This window comes from Cariama cristata, unplaced genomic scaffold (assembly GCF_000690535.1).
Source record: "Cariama cristata isolate BGI_N322 unplaced genomic scaffold, ASM69053v1 Scaffold46609, whole genome shotgun sequence".
Classification (NCBI taxonomy): Eukaryota; Metazoa; Chordata; class Aves; order Cariamiformes; family Cariamidae; genus Cariama; species Cariama cristata.
This window is the reverse complement of record NW_009637126.1, coordinates 1-17925: the sequence shown is the minus strand read 5'-3', so window position 1 is coordinate 17925 and position 17925 is coordinate 1. Positions and strand designations below refer to the sequence as shown.

Sequence of the window (17925 nt, the reverse complement as noted above, 5' to 3'; positions counted from 1 at the left end):
TGAGTTCTGCTGGGTTAGCACATTGGTTAGAAGATGTAACATGCCCAGACAATGCTTAGTAGCAGCACTAGGTCTCCAATACAATGTTTCAAACAAAAGCCAAACCCTAACTTAAATCCAGTATCTCCAGCCTTTTCTTTTTTACAGTGTATATAAATGCAGTAAATGATAAAATTCAACCAGATCAGCATGGAATTAGGATGGAGAACGAAGTTAAAAAAGCTCTTGATCTTCTCAAGTAACTTCCTACGTTATGATTTCACATCTTCCTTTGCCGACAGAATACATACATGCTGCTCTAAAGATATGACGGCAGCAGAAAAAAAAAGTCATTATTTTAGTATGAAAAAAGACAATTTTGAACAGCAAGCAGAATCACTCTGTGATGACCTTAAAACAAGTACCAATAATATTAATTTGTCAAAGGCAACGCTACATGCATGGAAGCAGATACCTTGCAATTCTTTCATTGTCGCTTGGCATGTCAATATCAGGATGGAACTGGTAATGAAGAAATTCTGTACCAAACAGGTCATACTCTAAATAGCATCCAAGTTTAGCAAATTCCAGAAGTTTCTTTTTATCAAATATGGTCCTGCAGAACATATATAACACAAGTCAGCATTGTAACAGAAAGAAAAAAAATCTCATGGTATGAGGATAGGTATTTTGTGACTTCCTACTTGCAGTGAACAAAAACAGTAATCTAAGATTTAATTCACCCTTTTGAGAAACAGGACTCCTGTTTGACACATGCAACTTAAGCTGAATCACAGCATTGGCTTTGTTACATTCATCTTGGACTTCATGCATTAAAAAACCCAAAACAAAACCAACTCTTCCCCCATGAAATAATGAAAACATTTATGATACTCTTTAAATGGAAACAGGAAAGTTACTTACTTTTGATATCACTAACCCTCTCAACAGACAACCTAACAAGGAAGGACATTTAAGGAGGAGGTTAATTCATAGTGACATTTAAAAAAAAGACAATGGATTACTTACACAAGACAGATTTACTTTCCCAAAAGAGTTACAGGAGACAGCTACATCCAGGGCTTGTTTCATCCATCACACACTGGTAATACACAACTTTGTCTTTAGTTTCTATTCTGTACTGTGAGGTTTCTAGATTGTCATTAGAACAGCAATATATCACTGTTTGCACTGGGATCTGGCCAGAATGCCTTAAGGAAACACTCTTACCAAAATATGTAATGGCACTGTGAGTACCTGGGACACGGGCTTTGCAGCAAATTTGCAAGTGAAGGAACAAAGCTACTAAAACCTATCACTCATTTGGAAAAGAATGGCAACTGAAACAAGAGCTCTCTGGAATATTTTTTTTCGTTTTAACATTTTTACAAAGAGTATAAGCTATCCAAAGGAAAGCAAAACCACTCAAATGATACATTATAATTTTATCTTTATAACCACAACACAATTTTTTTCATCTAAGGAAAAAAACAAGTTTCCACAAGAACAGCACAGTTAACCAAAAGGGCAGTATTTTCATTTTTTTATTATTGCAGCTATTCATGTCACAAAGTAATTTTATCCTATACAATTACATCACAGTCTGTTGCTATGGAAATGACTGATGTCACAGTTTCAATATTATGACTTAACAACAGGACCAAGTAGGAGGAACAGATGGGTTGAGAGAGAGAAAACCCTTGTTCAAACAAGCCTGCCATCAGCAGGAGTCTAAGACTTGCCAACTGTAATTAATAAAAAATGTTATTTTTAAATAAATGTTACAGTTTACAGAGATTGAACATTTATCACCAAATGAGTTTTCAAAGTGCAGAGCAAGAGAACAGGTTATTTTAGATCCAACCCTGCCCAATTCACAGGGAGACAGGCCAAGAGTATTAAATCCTCTGCAGGTGGCAAAAACCACCCAATGATATATTTCAAAATCACAGCCAGAACAATTTATTTTAAAAACTATTGTTAGTGTTGTGCTTTTGGGTGCTCTGTCCCAACAAAGAGCAGGAAAGCTTAATTTCATCAGCCATTGGGTCCCCTTGTAAGCCACATGGATGTAGCAGCAGCAGCAGCTCCTAGCTCGAATTGCTAATCTCTGTGCTGGAATCAGGTGTTTGGGCAACACTGTCCCTGAGCAGCTCTGAACCCATGGAAAAGGAGATGGGAGACAGAGAAGCATCCTGTAGTTTGGACCTCATCCATGAATCAGGGAAGGGACACCCACCAAACCATTATCAAGCAGGCATTCATAACAGTTGCTGTGAGTCTTCTAACAAAAGCCACTCAAGTCAATCAATATTGATCTCTACCAAGAAGCCTTTATAACCTTGATCCTTTATAAGTGGCAAAAGCCAAGACTCAATAGCTTTTGCTTCCCAGCCTTTATCTACCCCTCAGTTTCACTATGGACACTTGCTACCTTTTGTTCTAAGGTGCTAAGTGCAAAACATGGTACGCAGCATCTTAGTTTTATTATTTGATTGTAAATCCACCTGAAAACTACCATTCTGTCTATGTCAAAAGCAGACACGAAATATGGAGCTATGTACAAATTTATCTCACATTTAAGGGACTGGGATGCTCCCACATGGATTCTTCTCACTGGAGGAGACTTAAAATGTTAAATGCACATTGCAAAGCCAAACTTCACAGTAGTTTAGAGTCTATGTTATAGCAAATGCCAACCTGAATGTGTGAAAGTAATGATAGAAGGAGGATAAGGAAATGTCATATTGTGCATCAGCGGCTGTTAGTGAAACTGCACCTCTGTCTTGACTGTTTTCCTACTTATATTGCTTATTTCCACCAATAAATCACTGAATTCAATGATTTATAACAGCTTATAAAGGCAAAAAAACATAACTGGATGTTTATGTTGTATCAAAATGGCTACGTAAGTATCGACACCTGCAGCTTGTTCAGTCCTCTCTCATAAAAAGATTCAAGTGATCAGTTTTTGTTTAAGAAGGAGATAAAAATATAGCTGTAGATACAATGGAATGCAGGTAAATACATAAAGCAAGCCCATACCATTTATATATAATAAAATATATATAAAATTTCATGGCACTGAATTTTATGCTCCTAAAATCTCCCAAGTAAAACATTGAGCTCTGTGTGAATACAAAACACCTGTAGCTTGATTTGCAAGCTCTTAGAGCCTATAACCGTTAGAAATTTGGAGCACAGTGCTCTTGCCTGTATTATGCTCACATTGAGGGCAAATAATCCAATTGCTGAGGATCATATGACCACAAAGAGTCTCCATTATTCAGCAACTGGCCAAACTAATCAATATTTGGATATTTTCCAGCTCACCATGAGCAACACAAGGTCACACAAAACTGATTTGGTAACAGAGGCTGTGTTTTTAAACTGTAGAGAGAAAAGCACCCCAATTCCTCTCCAAGTCTGAAGTGGGGCTCCTGCTTTTTGCTCTCAAGGAAACTAAACGTTAGCTCTCCGGGCTATGCTAAGAACTATCCAAAACCCAACTATTTTACTTTTAAGTAGTATTTCTTCTGTCTGGAAGCAGAATGTTAAAAGATCTGCCTTCCGCTTTGATCCAGAATCCAGCCAAACCAAGGAGTTGTCTGTTAGCTTCTGTGAGATTTTGGTAAGGCCCTTAAGAGTGGCCCTGTTTTCAAAGACGTTGGAATCCCAGCAGCTTCCCACACAATTTGGTGAAAGCTGCTCAATGTGCGATGCTTTGTAAACACAGGGATTTGTGTGGGATATGAATTAATGGAATTCCCATTTTTAAAAAATATGGCTACAGTTATTCCTAATCTTGCTCCCAGGCCTTCAAAGAAAGCATTTAAAATCCAAAAATCTCTTTATCAATGTGAATCTAAAGGCTGATCCCAACTGAAGTGCTGGAAGCTGATCAAGCTCTATATAAGCAGGTATTTTAAGTCAGTAAACTTGAAGATAATTCTTCATGTCGTGATCCCAGTGTACAACAGAAACCTAGCTATTTGCAGCGTAGTTCCCCAAAACCTCAGTGGATTGTGGCAACGCTGCCGGAAGGACAGCAGAATAGTTTGCTTACCTGTCAAGGTGAGACATGACTGTCTTTGAAGCATCAGCCCCAGCTTCCTGCAGAATGCGAATAATCTGGAAAGGTGCATCGCTGTTCCTGCCAGGATGGATGATAACAGGGCACCCAAGCTGTGACTGAGCCTGCGCTGTTGCCTGAAGCACTCTCTGTTCACTCTGAGTCAAAGGCCAGGAGCAACCTATTTCTCCCACCACACCACACTTTATGTTAGTCCCATCCGCTCCATTGAGTATCTCATCAACAATAATGCCTGTAAGCTAGAGAACAGGAAAATGAGATTTTTTGTTATTAACACTATTTCTGTTAAATAGCATCAAATTCGGCCTACGGACACTATACTAGTTATACTCTCGAGGTCTTTCTGAACTTTTTTAATTAACAGTTGGGTGTGTGAAAATACTGCAGTTAAAATCTGGTTTCTGTCAACTGATGTTATGCCAGCCATTCACTAAGACCAAAATAAACACAGAAGCAAAACAATTTAACAGTAACCATTCACACAGTTGTCCAGGTTTGCCAAGAAAGCTGGTTTACATATAATTTGAATACTGATTTAGGTTGAGACTGATTTTTCTTTCAAAAAAAAAAGTTAGTTTATCATGAAACTTGTGCCTCGCACTCCTGAATTGGCTCCAGAAAGAGTTCAGTGTAATTTCTTGCGAAACAAGGGATCAGAGAACAAGGAAACCTTGTCATTCAGATAGGGAAGGGAGAAACTCTGGCAAAGATCCTGAAGAGACGAGGTTAAGGTGAATCCTGCTTGTGGGAACGCTGATGTAAAACAACAGGAGCTCCACTGACTTCAGAACTACAAGAACAAAGCTCAGCTGACAAATTTACAGGGTCAAAATTACTTTGATTTTAAAATACTCTCAGGCAAAAAAGACATCAGAATCTCCTAATAAAAGCAGTTTGCTACAAAAGCTTTAGTTTTTCTTTTCCAGAATAAGCCACTTATCTTAAAACATACATTCAGAATTGAGAACACAAAATTGCACTGATGATGACCTTCTAACTCTTTGGCCCTGAATGTTAAGAAAATCATTATTTTAGGGAAGGATAAAGTGAGTAAAGGAAAAAGGAAGTTTTCCAAGCAAATCCAGGAAACCAAAAAACCACAAACCAATTTTCAAATAAGTCTGTAACTTATCTCTACTCCACACATTGTCTCCTCTACAGCCTCATACAACATATTAGTAAATAATCTACACATGAAAGTCAGTCCAAGCTATTACAATTTACAGCAGGCTTCGGCCCCACACTTTCTCCTATGATCACATGTCTTCTGCTTCATGTATGACCAGTCTACCAATCATTTCTGTAGGTAACCAGATACAGAATTCACTCATCTCCTGAAGAACATCTCTCAAAATATTCAATTTCTCTTTGTCTAATCAGAAAACATATCAACATGTCAAATTCACTGGCAAATAAGGAACCACTGCTTATCACAGGTCAGTCACCGCACAACCCTTTCTAAGTAACTGTCTTCTGGACCGGATCAGGTATTGATTACCTGCTGAGTACAGGACATCTGTGGGTCTCCAGCAGTCCACCAAATATAGAAGGGAAAACTTTGCCCCAAGAAATCTATTTGTATCAATTTTCAAGCGATGGAAGAACATTTAGGAAAAGTAGTACTGTTCTGTACAGCTTGGACCAGCTTGGGTCCAGTGCGGCTGGCAGTGCTCCTCAAGTTTTGATCATTGATTTTTAAAATTAATTTGACTCATTTGTAAACTGTGACAGACTTTAAAACAATTTTCTCAGCTCTGTTCATCTGCATTCACAGCCTCCTGCCTTGGAGAGTTCCCTTCCCTCTTCTCCCTATCATCACATTTTCTTAATAAAAGATGAATGAATATCTATTATTATAGGAATATCTGGGGACCTCAGTCATTATTAACACATTGTCTTAGGCACCAGACAAACAAACTGATGGTGGACTCTGCCCTGAAAAGTCTGGACCAACAGTAGCGAAGAGAGATGTAACACACAGCCTGAGCAGAGCAATGATTTATAACTGTCCTATAAATACTGCAATTATTTATGCTTTTTACAAGAATTCTGGGTCATCTCATCAGGAACCAATTAGCCAGAAAAAGAGACAAAAAAGGCAGAAGGGATATACTCCTTCCTTAAAAATTGTAAAAAGAACAGGATAATTGGTGTTGTACCAGATGCCCACACATGAAGCACTTCATTTTCCTTTTACTGTTGCATTGTAACAAATCCCTGTGAGAAAATGGAGCTGAAGAATAGGAAATGCTGACAGATAACCCCAGCACACACAATAGTGCTGGTTCAGCTATAATACACAACCAGTAATGCTGTTCCCAAGTTTGAGAACTTGTAGATTTCATCTGTTTTGCTGGAACTTCTCTCCAACTTTGACTCACCTAGGGATAATTCATAGGAGAGAGACACTGAAGCAATGGTTAAGACTTACCTGCTCCACTGTCATGGCCTGTGTTTGAGAAGAGTGAGTGGAATCCACATAAAACCCAGCCCCAGCAATAATATGGACTCCAGTTTCTTCAGCAAGTTTCTTCAAAGTATTCACATCCCGACCAATTCCTGTGGTTGTGTTTTCCACAATTGTCCCACCACCTGCTGCTTTAAAATGCAACAGCTCCTCCTTCACAGCATCTGTTTCCTGATACAAAAGAAGGTTTTCTTTATGGCTGTAGGGATTTTGCTTAATCCAAAACAAGTTCTTCATCTCAATGGGGCCATCAGACAGAGGCTCTTGGCCTGAAGAAGGTGGACAAAAACAGCTGCTGTAGTTCATAGTCAAGTGTTCATGAGTCAACGTACAGCCAAGGTGGTCTGGCTCCACAGGGCCCAAGACAGTCTGCGCTTTACCTCTCAAGGAAAGCATTTTTCTTCAACAAAAGGGAAAAAAAGAAGATCAGATTCTAAAAGAGTCTGGGAAGGAAGAAGAAAGGAAATAAAAACACTTCAGAAAGAGCAAACCTTTCTTATACAATTTCTGAATTCCCTCCTCTCTCTCACGCATGTACCCACACGCTGCGTGTGTTTGCTGGAATGTGTTCAAATGCTGTTTCCAGTAGAGTGGTCAATATGAAAAACAAAGTGTTTATTTTACCCAACTGCGCTTGTATCAGTACTCTAGCAATGTAAGAATATCACATTCCAGTACAAGGAAATTGTCATCATTTATTGTGCTATAGTCAATATCACATTAAGATAAATGTTTCTTATTTAATAACAACGACTGTATGTTCATTTAGGATTCTCTGCTCTTCAGCAGCTGTCAAATTTTGTCAGTTTGAGCCACCAGATGAACATATTGGCACCAAGGCTGAATATTCCTTACTGGTACATTCAGTTTATTTATCTGTGTCCTCCAAGAGTCACTGTCCCCTCACATGCTGAGGAAGCTGTCCATGTTTGGGAACCTTGTCTGCCTCTCTCTATGAGGAACGCAGGGATGGGGGTTAGCATCTGCTCCTTCGGCTTCAACAGGGGCTCAGGTTCTCCTGCCAGCTGCTCTGTGGAGGTCTGGAACAGTCCAGGACCACTCCTCCAAGGCTGACAACAGTCGCTGAAGATACAGTGGGGTCCTCAAAACAGTGGGGCAGAAGCCAAAGTGCTTTTCCCATCAGCTTCATTGGCCAAATATTTTACCAGTTAAGAACAGACCTTAACCTAACAATTCATACAGCTCAGCTTCTAAGAGACTTTTTGCTTCATCTTTAACACGAACAAAACAATGTTTTTTTCTCAGAACTTCAGATGAGTAGTGACAAAGGCATACATTGAGGCTACCGTCTCCAGTTGGTTCATGTCAGAGGCGTCTGCCCTGTGCAAGTTTGGCCTGACTCACTGCAGGTTAGAATGAGCTGCAGCTCTCCCCACTGGGATTTGGGGGTATTTTTTTTTCTTTTGGGAGTGAGGGTGGTCCTTTTCATTTATGTGCCATATTAACATTAAACTTAGCTGAGTACCCAGTTCATGTTAGATCTTCCTGATGCTAGTTGCAAATGCTTGAGGATATATAGTTATAATCCCTAGTCAACCAAAATCATCGGTTATGAAACAAAATACATGTTTAATCATGTCCAGAGGATAGGACTAACTAGAGCACATGCATTACTGATTAAAGAGAGAGGTCTTTCCCACTTCTGTGCCCCTTTTAGTGAATAATATCATAAACATGGGTTTGTTACTGGTGAAGCCCTCAGAGGACATTTTCCTTTTAACTGCTAAAGTTAATCTAGCAGGATGTCAGAAAAAACGAAATCTGAAGGGCACTGAACTCTACATATCAAAGGGCACACAAATACCGAGATCTCTTTAGGGATACTTTCATCTCACGAGCAGCTGTCATTGTCAGAGTACCAATGTACAAAAGTGATCCAGCCCCTGAAAAAGGCAGGTATCACCTGCCTAGCGAAGTCTGTACCGCTGGCAGTTATTTTAATATGAAAACTTGGCCATCCATAAGAAAGAGAAAGGACTGACTGACTACGTTTGCTTGCCTTTTGTAAAAGCAGACTTAGGAAGAACTCTTCTTTTATGAATGTGATTTCTAGACTAGTGTGTTGACTTGTTTGAGAAGACAGGAGAATAATTACTCTCATAAAACAGACTGCTGGCTGATTAATATAATGATTTATTTTTTGCCAAATAAATTAAGAAGTGCATGATTTCAGAAAATATTATTATTGAGCAAATAATTAAAAGCAAAATACCTGTCTTAGTCAGAAACTGCTGCTAGCTGCAACTCAATTAAATTGTCCAACCCAGCCATTAATTCTATCCTTGAACAAAGCTCATGCTCTATAGAGCAACCCACTATTTTGGAGAAAGTTCAATGATCTGTGTAATTCTTATATGCACAGCAAAGAGACTAACATAATTCTAAGATAAATGCACCACCTTTGATTATTTTTTTGCCCCCCTTTTTTTTTTTGCCCTTAAATATCTATACTCTAGTATTCAGTAAAACCGTGACAGCATAAAAAGTGATAACTACTCTCTGCATTGGAGACACACTTCTTTCCCCATATTCATTTGGCAATTTTCAAATCCATTTATTAAGTTAAGAAAACAAACCTATATAAATATTTTGTTATACAACTAAATATATAAGTATTGAAGTGATTTTGATAAAACTTGACACAAATTGATTAGTCTGTTTCCTTAACAAGTTTCCACTTCAGTTTTTTAGTTATTTAATAGTGCAGTTACTCAAAAAGGCCACTGTAATTGAATGTGAATTTTTGCTCACTTTCAGATTACTACTTCGATAAAAAGTTAACTTTCAACATTTGTTCCCACTAATCCCTTTCTGACACAGTTAATTTAGATTACCCTCAATTAATCTCGCCTGCCCACTGTGAAGACCTATGGTTGCGCGTGTGAGATCTTCTTATAGCCTGAGGCTGCTGTCTCCTGATTTATAACAGCAGGAAACATCTAAAATTACCAGTTCCAGTGCCAGGCTCCTCTTGTAGCAGATACCAATCTGTTGATCTTTTGACTCTACATTTCAGATTATAGCACACATACAGAGTTTACAGAACCAATGCCTACTATTGAACCTTTTGATTGAGGCCAAGGATTTTTATAGATGCAAGAAGTATCACAAAAATGGAAACTGACACAAACAGCATTTCAAGGAGGCCTAATTTTATCTGCATGAAAAATATGATTAATATTAATGTCTGTGCCTGCTTACTAACACGGTTTTAGAAGCTCACTGCTTTTAATAAAAAAAATTATGAAAAATAAAGACAGGCAACAACCTGTGCCTGGAATTATTTTTTAAAACCACCATCCTGATATCTTCCCTACTGTCATTTACATAGACAGCATGCCCTGATTATGCTCTAATGATACATTATTCCTAATAAGATTCAATTGATGGAACCAGAATTTAATTAATGTCTTTAAAACAGATTTTAGGTGCAAACAGCTTTTAAATGGAATAAGGACTGCTGCTTAATTTAAGCATGTGTATGTTACTACAGAAATCAATGTTAATGTGCTCTACTAATGACTTGCATGCCACGTTTTACATAGAAGTTTCTTCTGAGAAAGTTTATTCTTTCGTACACCAAGGACTGAGCTCCGGTCACCTCATTTAGCCATCTAAAATGATGTATGTCTTCCACAGAATAATTGTCGAGATCATTTTCATAGTGGAGATGGAAAGATGTATCCATAGGCAACTCATCCAGACTATTTTGAATGTTTGTAACAGGATAGGACAAGTCACTTTCTGTAATATTGGCCTCCTTCCATGGACTATAGAAGGAGCCAAGAAACAAGTATATCTTTGATGGTCCTACATAAGATATGTGAATTATATTTCCTGAATCTTAACCCAGTCTAAGGGGAGGGGGAAAGCTGCCGAATCCTATGACAAAAGATGAACGTGTAGGCTCTTATCTGGCAATAACACTTATTTTGGTTTTGGAAATCACTAATTCATGCTGTGGTATCGCCAAGGTGCTCATGCAAAGAAATAAATGGTATTTCCTGAAAATTACATATTCAGATAAAAAGAAAATGAGAACTGCTTTAAGATATAACCAAAACTTATATTATTTCACGACAGCCTTGAAACAATACCTTAACATTGCTGTAATAAACTCTGGACAAATCTTTACAATCACCAATTGTATGGTGCATAAAATACAACTCTCACCATTAGCCAACTATTAAATACCACTGAAGTAAATATTTTTCCTAGAGGTATTGTTAAGAGAAAAGAGACTTTCTGCTAAAAAGGTCATGGTACTGCATTCCTGACTCTCGTAAAAATTCCACTGAGTTCAATAGATGTTTTGCCTGAATACTGATGACAAGATTTGTGTTTTCGTGCTTCCCATCTGAAACTTGCGCTTCAGTCATTGTGTCATTTTAATGGTCTTGTAATGGGAAGTCTCCCTAGGTTTGGATTAGTTGATTCCTACAGTAATCTCATATTGCTGAAACATTATAATCGCATAAACACAGTTTCCACATGCTAATGCTGCATTTGTTTTGATTCGGTAAGCACATTTTAATGGTACTAGCACAGATTCTCTCTAGACTTGTATGGGAATCATTTTATTGCCATTACATTACAATATGAGATTATAGCAACGCTAAATCCAGATTGCTGTGACACAAAATTTACAAAAAAGCAAAGAGAATGGCTCAATAGGTATTTATTGTATTCAGAGAAAGTTAAATACAGTTGCCATTTAGAAACAAAGGCTGCCCTGGCTGCATCAATAGCACTGTAAGTGGGTCTTTCCTTTATAACCATGCAGTCCTAGGAAATGTGACATAGCACAGGTTTGCTATGTATTTACAGATGGAGGAAATGATTTGAGCATTCATTTCTACCGTGAGCATGGAAAAGCCCCAAATTAGAAATATATGACACATCTGCAGTAAATTACCATTTGCTAGTCTATGCTGTGTTATCTCACCATTCCTCACACGTAAACATTTTGCAATGAGGGAAAAAATTAGTAAGACAAAGGAAGAGGGGAGGCAGAGGGTAAGAGAACATGCATAGACTATGTCAGGAAGAATTAAAAAAATTAACTTCTTTCTCTCTTCCCTTATGCTTCTGCCAACTCTGTAAAGGTTTACAGGGTGGAAGGAACTCAATACTGCCAGCATGGCTCTTCCTCTTCCCCACCAGATCAGCAAGTTTTCTAACTTCTCTGACAGATGGGTGCCAGACCTACTATACCGTCTTCAAAAATTTATTCAGGAGTGCTAATTACAGGACAAACATGCCTGAAACCCAGACCTCTCTCATACACTGGTTTCAATAAGCATGGCTTATGCACAGTGTTAGGGAAGTGCAGCTACAAGGGCTGTGGAGCAGAGTTCACCACAGCTGGCTGAGTGAGAGAAGCAGTAGCACTGAACTTGCATCTGCTCCAGGACAGATACAGGCTTACCTGTCATTTAGCCCAGCAGTTCCCTCTGCATCAATGTCTGCAAAGGTGTCTGACAGCCTGCGACGCCATGCTCCTACACGGGCACTCTCACAGCACCACCAGTTGTCTCTGTTGCATAAGATAACAGCACATCTCATATTGCTTTTGAGTTCTTTTGCCCAAGAAACAGAATTTGGAAATGGGGTAAAAGCACTACAAAAAATGCAGGTTTCTCGGCAAACTCCTGTCTCTTCTGCAGAAATGACAGATATGCTTCTTTGAAGGTGACGCAGATAATTCTCATTAAAGTCATAACTGTTCTTCCCTGTCTTCAGAACTGACATTGGTCTTTTTCCTCTCCCAAACTGGAGCTATGACATTATAATGATTTGCTGAACCTCAAGCTAACTCAGAAAAATGAGCCAAGGAAAATAATCTTATCTATTCAGAGAGAGTGTGGGTTTTTTTTCACAACCTTCATACTCTGTTATATCATGACAGCTTTTTCATAGTATGGCCCCTCGCCTAGTGCAGAAGTGTACTAAGGGGACAAGGGCATGCTAGTGCTTCCATGAGCATCAATACTGAGGCAAAGCTTTGTGTCCTAAGGATCAATGTCACACAGGAGATTTTTCATGCCTTGACTAAAGCTCTTGTCAGTGAGGAGAAGAACACTTACAGTGCCTCTCTCCTACAAGAACTCCTGTCTAACCCCATACAAGCATATGTTGCAACTCTTCCCTTAATGGGGCACCTGAAGTTTCCCATCTTTGGGTGGCTATATTGTCATGAAGCAAGTAAGAACCCCACCATTTCAGATATGCATCATCTCTCAACTGGGCAGAAACTGGCCAACAGATTCAAAACCTAGAGAACTCTTGGGAGAAATATTTAAAAAGCATCACCTATCCCTACCTTGCCACATTTTTCCCCTGTGGCCTTCAATGACCTACCTCTGGTCCCCAAACCGTTCAGAAACATGCATTTCCTTAAGAACCCAAGCTAAAAGAAATGCTAAATACTGTTTTTCACTAGGTTTTCTATATATTCTTTGAGCAATCTAAAAACCTTTACACTATAGAAGTAAGAAGGGATACTGAAAGTAAGACTTAACATAAAGTTACAATATGTGCTATGAAAAAAATGAGGAGAGCTTTAGCCAAGCCTTATATAATCCTTCAATGATAGACAGAAGTCCCAACAAAATATGCATGTACACACCTCACAGCAGTTATGTTGCTTCAGTGGCACTGGCAATCTTCTACGACCTGAAAGCAAAGCCACTTAAAATTTAAGAGAAATTTAAACACTATTACATATACGTGAAAGGCCAATATATTGATTCCCTGCCCCCAGAACCTCTGAAAAGTACGCTCTGGGGAGAGGAACTCAGCAAGTGAGAAGCAAAGCTTTTAAATGTTCACCTGAAAGGGTAAGTGAAAATTCTTACTGCATCTTCCCTCCATTGCTGGGCTAGTGGCAGACAGATAGACCTTCCAGCTTTGCAAGGTTTGAGGGTCACATTCTTCTCTAGCTAGGCTTTGAGCCAGACATATAAAAGAGATTTCTTGAGTTGAACAGCCACACCAGAACAAAGTGCAACCTCTCATATCGATCTCACAGTACGGCCGTACCTTTGGGATCAGAGCAAGCACATGTGATCTGCACATGACCATGTATGCACATGTACAGTGATTCATCCCAGAGGCAGAGTCTAAGCCACTCGGTATGTAATAATTTGCAAATTTTTTTTTTTTCAATTTGGTTAAAGTTCAGCTGTTGTGAACAGAATAGTCAGACTTTTATTTTACTTTATTTCTGTGCAGACAACAGTCTCAAAATCTGGGCTTCTCTGAGCAAAGTCACATTGAAGTTTCTCTTCCTCAGAGAGATCTGAGACCAACATCCCCGTAAGTGGTTTTTTCATCAACATCTGCTTTAGAAGAACTTCGGGGGATTTAACATTTTGGGCAGCTTCCAAAATTACTCCTGATAAAAGGTCAGATAATAATTCCCCCATAGGGTGCAACATTACATTAATTATATTTTACATGCACACATAGTGTTTTTAGGCCAAAAATCAGAACTGAAGTCACATTATGCTATATGCAAATATGGGCTGAGTCTGGCATGTTGATACATACATTTGTGTTCTTAAGCCTAAACAGAATCATATTTGCTTCTCACAGGTGCTGGGATACAAGCACACATTCTCTTTCTTGCTAGGACAAGAAGATACAGGAAAAAAATCTGTGCTTTTCAGGAATCCATGTCCGGTCTTCATTCCCTCTAAATTTCAAATTTGAAACAAGCATACATCTAACTCTCCTCTTACTGTTATTCTCATTGACTTTAATTGGTTTTCTCTCTACTTAAGGTCACATACTCAAATATTTTCACATGAGCCTAAACATTTCAGTAAGCATGTTAGATGGAGCATTATCACCCACTTGTGCAGCAACATCACCAAGAGCCACACCAAATCACTCTATGGATCTTTATGTACAGAAATAAAGAGAAAACAGATGGAGGTCTAAGACACCAAAGAACAGACATCATCATTCTCACCATACAAATCTAAGCAATGGAAGAGTGATGTTCATTACTACCTCCTGATAAAGACCGGGCATTACCAGCTGGAAAAATTCAGATGAATGAACCCCAAGGTCAGCTTTGTGGCAGAACATAGCAGTCACTGATCCACTGAGACCTGTAAAGCCATGCACAGCAGAAAACAGCGTGGAGATGGGGTTTTAGGGTCTCATTCAAGATCGCAGACTGCACCGAGATAAGCAGGGACATCCAGAAAATCACTTTCTTTACTAGTAAGTGATGGGCTGAGATGCACATAACTAAATTCAGTTTCCCACTACTGCAAACAACTGTATCCCAAAACTTGCGACCAATCTGAAGACTCACTGGAAAAAAAATACCCTGAGAAAAGCCTTCACGGTCTCCACTGTGACTGTTCTCTACAGCTGTGTCAGGAAATGCAAGCCATATGCCCTTCTCAAGGTCCGCTTCTGCTCTAACAAGAAACTAGCCCACACAAGAAAAGTTAATGTGAGCCTGGAAAAGCTTAAAGCTGACGGGTGTAACTTAAGGTGTATCTTTTAACTTACAGACTGCCTTTACAGAGTCTGTATGCTTTATCAGTGGTCAAAGTCAATAACCTCTTGCTTGTACAATTCCTGTTTTAAGTTCTTACCCTCAGCTGGGTACAAAAGTGGAACAGCGGGAACAACCAACACACACAAGCTGACAAGACTGTCAGGTCTCCTGCACATCCTTCTGCTTTCTTTCCAGGTATTGCTGAATCTTCAGTCTTGGCAAGAACTGGACACAGAACGCTGCCACTGTTTTGTCTTATTGTATCACAGAATGTGATAGCACAGTATTTCCAAAAAGAAGACACAAACTCAGCATTTTTGTCCTGGAAACTATTAATTATCTGGTTTTTTAAAAAAACTCTTGCTACTCAGTCTAAAGTGATTAACAAAGAACCAAGTCCTGTGATAAAGTTTACAACCCGCAAGATTTCGAGCAGTAAGACCAGCTGGACTTTTCAAGACCCATTTGAAAATGACTCATCTGCCAGAAGGTACACAAGTCACAGCAGAGAAAGAGTTAAAATGCTTTCATTTGGTTACTAGTCCTCACTACAGTGACTCTGGAGAGGGTAAAGACAACTGTGGGATAAAACAATTCTCCTTTTACACTTTGAGATAAGAGGTGAGATCCTAAAAGAGCAGAGAAGGAGAGAGTACCTCAGCAGGTAACATATCATTCTTCTTTGGTCCTCCTTCCTCCACAGAAGTTAGTTCAGGAAAAACCCTGTGGCTTTGGCTCCATGCAAAACTAATGTTTCAGAACATCCTCGAGAAAAGTGATCCTACATGTTTCTGAGATCTGACTGAAAAATTGTGATTTCCTTAAAACTGTCATAGAAGAGATGACGGTAATGGTCTTTCTTCTTACTTTCTTCTATTATTTTCTTCTTCTTATCCAAGTAGTTAAATACTTCTGAAACATATCCCAGCCATTGATAAGATAAAGTGCCTTTCTTAGATTATTACCCACATACATATTACTATAAGACCAAAGACATGGGCACTGCTTAGAAAATTCTGAGGAAGTTTTTTAATTTGTGATCACAAGATGATATTAAAGCAGAAAACCTATCCTACCTGTTTTGAGAAAAAGATGATGTTTCTTTTTAGAACTAGGGGGATGGGACAGCCCCTTTCCCTTCCAATACAGTTGGTAATGCAATGACTTATATATTCTCCAGAAATACAGACGATCTAAGTTCAAAATTGTTCTGAATCCAACCAGGGACTTGAACCTTAGGTTTCCACAACCTAGATGGATTTCTAATCCCCCTCCCCACACACACCAGACAGGTGGCCAGTCTGATGCAAGCAGGAGTCTCCTTTCTCTGTTTTCATGAAACTAATAAGTCTTAGTTTCAGCTTATTAAAAAATGAACCTTGCTCAGTATTTCAAGTTTTGAAAGATGGAAAAAATAATTTAGATCTACATCAAGTGAAATAAGAAATAAAATCCACAGAATGTTCAGAGAAATAGTCCTTTAATAAACACAGAACTCCTTGGTGCCATATGCTTCGCTATATACTGATTTTTATATGTGAGGAGCAAGCTGATGGCTCCCTAACCACAGAGGGAAGCAGTGACACTTGTTCCTGCTCCGCCATGCATTAATTTAATGTTAGCACTGGTCACCTATATGAAATGTAATTAAGGATCTGAATGCCATTGTTGCCACCTTTGATTATAACTACAAAAATGAATGTGATGATGATGACATGATGGCAAATATTATGTCTGTTCAATTCCAAAACATGAGAGGCATTCATAATAATAAGTGACACTTCTGTAGTCTTTCATATAACCATCCCAAAGTACCTGACAAAATGATACAAAACTACCTATCAGCATCGCTTCACCCATCACTGAAAGACAGTCCCCAGCAGAAAGAAGGCAAGAACCTTTAAACACTACAGAACATATTATGACAGACGACGTTGCATAATGTATCCAGTACAAAGGACAGGGGAATTCCAGACAAGCAAAACACAGTTTTCCAAAAGCAAGTGACCTCTGGCTAAAAATTTGTTTCATTCAGGAGTTATCACAAGCCTCTAGCATAGAGAAGACACCATCCTTAAGAACAGACACACCTATAAAAAAGGAATTATACCTACAAGTTTCCTAGAGATCTTGCTAGGCCAAAAGGTGCTCGTCTGAGTTCCTCACCAACAGGACCAACTTGGGACCAAGGTCACCACAACACAACAAAGGTTGCCAAATACCCAAGGGCACTGTTGGGTGCTGGCCCGGCAACAGTGCTGAAGCACACGTGCCACAGGGGACATGAACCTCCCTCCCTCCCTCAGAACCAGCACTCCTCTCCACAGCTCACCAAACTGGTGCAAGGGGAGGAGAAAGCAGGGTGTCTGCTGTAACTGTGTCTTCTAAAGGGCAGCACACCTCAGGCCATGGAGAAAGTGCACAGGGTATGGATCCCAACAAGGCTCACAGGCAGGTCTGGAGCTTTGCTGTTGAGCCTTGTCAAGCTTAAGCAACTCTGGAAGCATCCTGCAGTGGGCTGCGGGTGCTTCCGGATGGAGAGGCAGCTGAGGGCAGGCTTTGAAGGTCCCAGTTTTGCATTGAGGCATTTGTTCCTTCACAGAGCCACCCTCAGGGACTAATGGGAGAGGAGTACTAGAGAGGACATAGTTCCAGTATTTAACTTGTTATGACTGTACAAATATTAAACACTAGCACTAATAATAGCAGTGTAGCTGCACTCACACGGTGAAGCCCGCCTGAGCTCGGGGGTTAACTCTGTTGACAACTATCATCCGATACTGTGAAACGCCTTTCCAGAAAGGAGGAGGTGTTTACCACCTCAAGCTCCAGGCCTGCCTTAAGTCT

At 39.4% G+C, this 17925-nt stretch overlaps 1 protein-coding gene across 1 annotated transcript; it reads right to left on the bottom strand.

The window, feature by feature from the left end:
* Positions 1–432: 432 nt before the first annotated feature.
* Positions 433–6983, bottom strand: PTER (phosphotriesterase related). Its single transcript, XM_009708155.1, has 3 exons — positions 6504–6983; positions 4046–4311; positions 433–595 (listed from the first exon to the last, which is right to left on the bottom strand). The coding sequence occupies exons 1-3, from the start codon at positions 6933–6935 to the stop codon at positions 433–435; spliced, it is 861 nt and encodes a 286-aa protein (XP_009706457.1). The 5' UTR covers positions 6936–6983.
* Positions 6984–17925: the final 10942 nt, after the last annotated feature.